This window comes from Saimiri boliviensis, chromosome 6, assembly GCF_048565385.1.
Source record: "Saimiri boliviensis isolate mSaiBol1 chromosome 6, mSaiBol1.pri, whole genome shotgun sequence".
NCBI classification, from domain to species: Eukaryota; Metazoa; Chordata; class Mammalia; order Primates; family Cebidae; genus Saimiri; species Saimiri boliviensis.
The window spans coordinates 125,784,914-125,790,924 of NC_133454.1; the positions used below are offsets into that span (position 1 = coordinate 125,784,914).

The following is a 6,011-nucleotide window of genomic DNA, read 5'->3' on the forward strand; positions in this document are numbered from 1 at the left end:
GAAAACCAGGGGCGGCAGTCCCCTTGAGTGACCCTGAGCCTCAACCCCCAACTTCTGCAAAGCCTATAGGGATGGGAAGAGAAGTGTCTGAAGAAAGTTAGGAGCAACACACCCACTAGACCCCTCCACTCTCATAAATCACCATTCCCAGAGCCTACTTTGACCTCTAAGCCCCAGTTTGGCTCCAGTTCAGCAAAAGCCCTCATTCCACAACCCTCCCCCGGATTCAGCCCCACCTTCTTGGAGCTTTGGTAAAATGAGAAATAAATATGAAAATTTCCCCATGCCAAACCTCCTACTGCTGGGCTCAACTGTGTGACCTTGGGCAAGGCTCTGCCCTCTCTGGGCTCCTGCTAACCTGAGAATCTCTGAGGCATACCCTCCCTTAAAGGGATCTTACCTTACCTCTTTGAGGACCCAGACAAACGGAAGGAAGATCCTTCCTTTTTTCTGAGTCCTCCCAGAACCCCCTCAAGCACCAGTAGGGGTCAGAAGCCTTGGGCAAGGTTGGCATCCCATTTATTGGAGAAGACCCCAGCACCCGCCCTCCTAAGGTCTTAGGGGCTTTGGTGTATACTTGGTCATGAGCGCCAGGCCAGGAAGCAGAGTTCCTGAAAGCCAAGTCTAGTGGTTGAGAGAGAACCCTGGCTGGGCCCGGGGAGCAGGAAGCCATCTGTCCAGCTGGGCGCCCCCATGGGTCCCTGGTGCAGCCTCGGCCATGCGTCCAGCACACACCCCTTCCCCCTCCTCCGTGAGGGGGGGTCTGTACCCCATCACACGCTGGTTCTGCAGGTCTGTACCCCTGTGAGGCTGCCCCTGGGGGGCATGGGTTCCGTTGGGCTCTTGCTCCCGGCATGGGTGACCCAGCGATAGCAGTCGGTGATGCGCTTGTTGGGTGCATGAGGGCCACAGCGGGTGCAGTACACGATGCCCAGTGCAAGCAGGACCACCAAAAAGATGCATGTTGACACCAGGAGTGCCACCAGCAGCCACCGGTCATCCCTCTGGCTGTGCCCAGTTAGACCGGCCTCCCCCAGGGCTGTTGGGGCTGCCGTGGGAGATACTGAAGGCAGCCATGGGGCCAATTTGGGATGAGGGCCATCTTCCCTTGGGATTTGGGGGGCTTTGGAATGGGAATGGGTCGGGCTGATGGGTAATGTCTGGTTAGTGGGGCTCTGAGAGGGCAGGAGGGTGGGGAGGGCTGGAGGCTGAGTGGCAGCAGGCACAGAGACTTGATAGGCAGGGGACACAGGGGACCTGGAGGTGGTGGTCACAGAGGCCTGGGCAGTGGGGATAATGGGAAGCTGGGTGGCCTGGGTTCTGAGGATAGGGACATCTGGGGCTAGAGGGGGTTGATGGGCACCCAGGGTGGTGATCAGAGGGGCATGGTTAGGTGGGATTCCAGGCAAATGAGTGGTGGTCTGGGTGCCAGTAACCTGGGTGTCTGGAAACATGGGGGACCGGTGGGCAGGGAACAGCTCAGGATATTTGGTTGAGATCATGGGGGGCTGGTGGGCAGGGGGCCGTGCTGGGTGAGAGACAGAGAGAATTCCAGGTTGGTAGGCAGAAGGTAGATCTGGATAGTTGGCTGCAATCACGGGGATCTGGTGTTCACGGGACAAATCTGGGTGTGTGGCAGGGATCACAGGAGGCTGGTGGACAGAAGGCAGTGTGGGGCGCGTGGCAGAGACCACTACCGGCCGGGTGACGGAGAGCACTGAGGAGTGGTAGGGGACCCTGGGGGCACTGAGCGGGGGTGGCCAGGTGGGCTCTGGGTGGGGGTTCTGTGAGTCTCCATCCTCTGGGAAGCTCGGTCTATAGGCCAGGGCAAAGTCAGGTGGCTGCGTAGGCTCCATCCACAGAATCCCAGGCATCTCTGTCCAGCCACCATCGATGGCCTCCCAGGCCTCATCTTCATCTTCCTCATCCTCCCCGTCAACCAGCAACTCATCCTCCCCGTCAACCAGCAACTCATCCTCAAGATCCTGGGAAGCCTGGGCACCTATGGCCCCTGCAGGGCTGCAGCTGATGCCATCAGCCTCCAGCTCATGACCCTCGCTACAATAACACTCGAAGCCACCAACGTAGTTGACACACATCTGCTGGCACACACCGGCAATCTGGCACTCATCTGTGTCCACGCATCGGTGTGGATCATCCTCCGCTGGCCGGAAACCCAGGCGACAGTGGCAGCTGTAGCCTTGTGCCCCACCGGGCTCACACTGCTGCTCGCAGGGAGCCTGGGCACAGGGGTCCTCACAACTGTGCCCGTCTGCTGCCAGGCGGAAGCCCTCAGTGCAGCGGCAGGACACGTGACCATCCACCTCCTCCACACATTCATGTTCGCAGCCCCCGTTGTCAGGGCCGCAGCCAGTCCCTGGGCACAGGGGCCCAGCCCGTGACCAGCCCACACCTCCCTCCGGCTGCTTCACGCAAAGCAGAGAGGCTCCCCTGCCAGCCTGGCACTGCACAGTGGCCACGGAGCCGAAGGGCAGCCACTGAAACTCTGTAGAGACCAGGTGGAAGGGTGTGGTGTAGACGGCTGGGCCGGCCTGGCCCGCCTCCTCTTGCAGTGCCGGGCAGGCGCCCTCGAAGCCAAACTGGCACAGGTAGCCGTCGACAGCCAGTGTGCACGAGCCCTCGAGCCAGCGGTGCTCGCCACCGGCCTCCAAGGCCACACAGCGCTGGGCCGGGCAGGGGCCTCCAGCGGCTGGCTTGGCCCAGTTGGTGAAAGCAGTGTCCTGGTCCCCCGTGGTCCACGTGAAGCCGCGCAGTAGGCGCTGCGGCTGGCATTGCCGGGCCTGCCGCTGCAGCCCGATCCACAGCAGCCGGCTGGCCGGACCTGCACCCACCAGGCTGTCCACGCGCAGGGCCTCCTCGGGGGTCCGAGGAGTAGCCAGGTTGCCCCCCAGCTCGCGGCAGGCCCGCCAGGCCTCGAGGAAGGTGCGGCGCTTTGGGAAGAGCGCGTAGCAGCTGCCGGGGCCGCAGGCGGCGCGCGGCTCAGCAGCCAGGGAGTCCTGGCCCAGTGCGGGCCCTGCGGCCGCCCAGGCCAGCAACAGGCGCAGCAGCATCGCGATGCCCCACGACTGGTCCGGCCCCGGCCGGGCGGCAGCTCTTGACAGGGGGAGGGCCTGGGGCCTCCTGCGGGCGGGCTGGGGGCGGGGCTGGGGCTGGGTCCAGGCCTTGTAAGGAGTGGGCTGGGGCGGCTGCCAGCTCCCTGCTCCCTCTCCCCCGGGGGCCGCCGGAGCAGGAAGCAGTGGGGTGGGGGGCGCTAAGGTGGGGGGCGGAGGAGGGGAGGAGGCGCAGTTGACGGCCGCCCCAGGCCCCATGGGGCTGAGAGTCAGGAGGTGGGAAAAGCCTGCCTGCAGAGCTCTGCGAGACCCTCTAGCTGGGGCTCAGGGCGGTGGGGTAAGGTCGCTTCCCGGAGACTCAGAGACCCAAATCTGGACAAGGCAGCCTCCTCACACCCGTGAGCAGTCTCAGCCCAGCTGCTGGCCACGCACAGGAACACCCTCATGCCCTCCTCACCCCACAGACTCGCGCCATGTGCCTCCTCCAGCTCCAGCCCGGTGCAAGAGTGCACTCTCTGCCAAGCTGTTTGTCCCTTCACCTCACCGCAGATATCTGCAGGCTTGCAGACGACTCCCTTCCCACACGTGCACACATTCTGACATGCTAAGACCCTGGGTGCACATACAAAAATGGTGTGGCATTCTACATGGCCGGACACATGAAGACTTCCGATTCGGGTGCAGGTCACCCAGGCCCAGGCATCCTCTGCCTCTCATTTATTTATTGAGCCCCTCCCTGTCTCAGCCTCTCCCCCTACCCTCAAGCTTTCTGGTTCCAGCTGGGCCAATGTATGGGGTGTTGGGGGAGTGAGGGGGCCAGGGGCTGCCCTCTCTTCACTCCAGCTCAGCCTAGGACCCTGGGAACCTGGGCTTAGAGGGAGAGAAAGCAGCCCCTAAACAGGAAATGCCTCTCTGGGCTCCTGCGTAGGGAAGGCAGGGTGCATGGTTTAGGGGGCTGGGTGGGGGCTGGGCTGCACTCAGGATGTGCAAGGCTGTGAGGGGACCCATGCAAGGCCATGTATGGGCATGGGCAGACAGTGACACATATGTGTGTATGTGACACAGGCATCACGTGTGTGGAGCCCTCCCTGCCCCCTCGGCCTGCTGCGTGGGCCTGGCCAGGGTCCTCTTCCCGCCCTGCCTGGAGGCCTCTGGAGGCCTGTGCACTGAGCCCATCACCCAGGACAGCCTCTGGGGAGCTGGCTGGTGGATTAACCCGTGCACACCCACAGCACTCTTAGCAGAAGCTGGAAACAGGGTGGGGAGGTGGGGGAGAGGCTCTGCCCTGCGGTGAGCTGCCCTGGTGCAGCGTCCCACTCTGCCACAGGTGGATTGGCTTTGTGACTGCACGGGAGTCACTGACCCTCTCTGGGTCTCCTTTTTTCTCAGTTGCAATATGGGGGTAATGAGTCCAGGAATTTTAGCTCAGCAGGGCTGTGATATTGTGTCACAGCACTCAGTGTTTGCAAATGTGCTTTGTCAGCTGCGGAGCCTGAAGCAAATGTTCCTGTCTTCTGAGCATATGTAGTGGGTGGGACCAGGGAGCATTTTGTAAACCACCTTCCAGTGCCTGGGCTGGCCCTGCAGATCCAGCCCCCTCTCCCCCTGCCCCACCAAGAACCAGGGCTTGCCATATGCCTGGAAGTCCCTTCTTATAAGGTCTATGCCTGTGAAGCACACAGAATGACTCCCCTTCTCAGGAGACAAAAGTCAAGATGGAGCAGTTCACCCTGTTGCTGGCTCAGGCCCCAAACCTTGAGATCATGCTTGACTCCTCTTTCTCCCACACCCCACAACCAGTGTCTCAGCGAATCCTGTTTGCCTCACTTTCAAAACAGATCCAGAATCTTACCACTTCTGGACACTTTCTTTGCCGCCCACCCCTGGCCCAGGTGGCTATCAACTCCCATCTAGATTTCCCCAACAGCCTGGCCCCTAGATTCTGTCTTGTCCTCTCCATCCTGCCACAGGGATCCTTTCAAAATCCAAGTCAGGTTTGGTCACTTCTCTGTTCAGAACCCTCTGAGGCCCCCATCTTGCTTAGAGGAAAGGCAATATTCCTTGCCGTGGCCTCCAGGTCTATGTGATCTGTCTCCAAACTACTCATCCATCCCTCCCGCACACTCCCCTGGCTGCAGCCACTCCAGCCTCATTGCTGTTCCTTAAACACTCCAGGGAGTCTGGAGCGTTGGCTTTGGCTGTTTCTCCTGCCTGTAATGCTCTTCCTGCAATACCCAAATGCTCTGCTTCTTTACATTCTCCTGGGCTCAGCTCAAGTACCAGAGTCCCTGACCACCTCACCCCACCCCACACTTCCCCTGAGGGTTCCTTGACCACTGGATCTTCCTGCATTTCCCCCCTCTGCACTTACCACTATCTGACATGAAATTTACTTGTGAAGTTAGCTGGGAATGGTGGTGCACCAGTAATCCCAGCTATTCGAGTAGCTGAGGCAGGAGAATCATTTGAACCTGGGAGAGGGAGATTGCAGTGAGCTGAGATCACACCAGTGCACACTCCAGCCTGAGTGACTTAGCAAGACTGAGAAGGAAGGAAAGGAAGGGAGGGAGGGAGAGAGGAAGGAAGAAGGAAGAAAGGAAGAAAGGAAGGGAGGGAGGGAGGGAAAGAAAGGATGCAAGAGAAAAAGAGAGGGAGGGAGAGAGAAGAGGAAGGAAGGAAGGAAAGAAGGAAGGAGGGAGGGAGGGGAGGGAAGGAAGGAAGGGAAAGAAAGAAGAAAAAAATTTGCTTGTGGATTTGCTTACTGCTTATGGCCCAAATCTCCCTGTGGGAAGTAAAGTTCCTTTTTAAATTTTTTTTTTTTTTTTTTTTTTTGAGACGGAGTTTCACTGTTGTTACCCAGGCTGGAGTGCAATGGCGCGATCTCGGCTCACCGCAACCTCCGCCTCCCGGGTTCAGGCAATTCTCCTGCCTCAGCCTCCT

General features: G+C 59.9%; 1 protein-coding gene across 1 annotated transcript; it reads right to left on the reverse strand.

The window, feature by feature from the left end:
- Positions 1-502: 502 nt before the first annotated feature.
- On the reverse strand, positions 503-3,096 carry CD248 (CD248 molecule). Its single transcript, XM_003937740.3, has one exon. The coding sequence runs from the start codon at positions 3,069-3,071 to the stop codon at positions 774-776; it is 2,298 nt and encodes a 765-aa protein (XP_003937789.2). The 5' UTR covers positions 3,072-3,096; the 3' UTR covers positions 503-773.
- Positions 3,097-6,011: the final 2,915 nt, after the last annotated feature.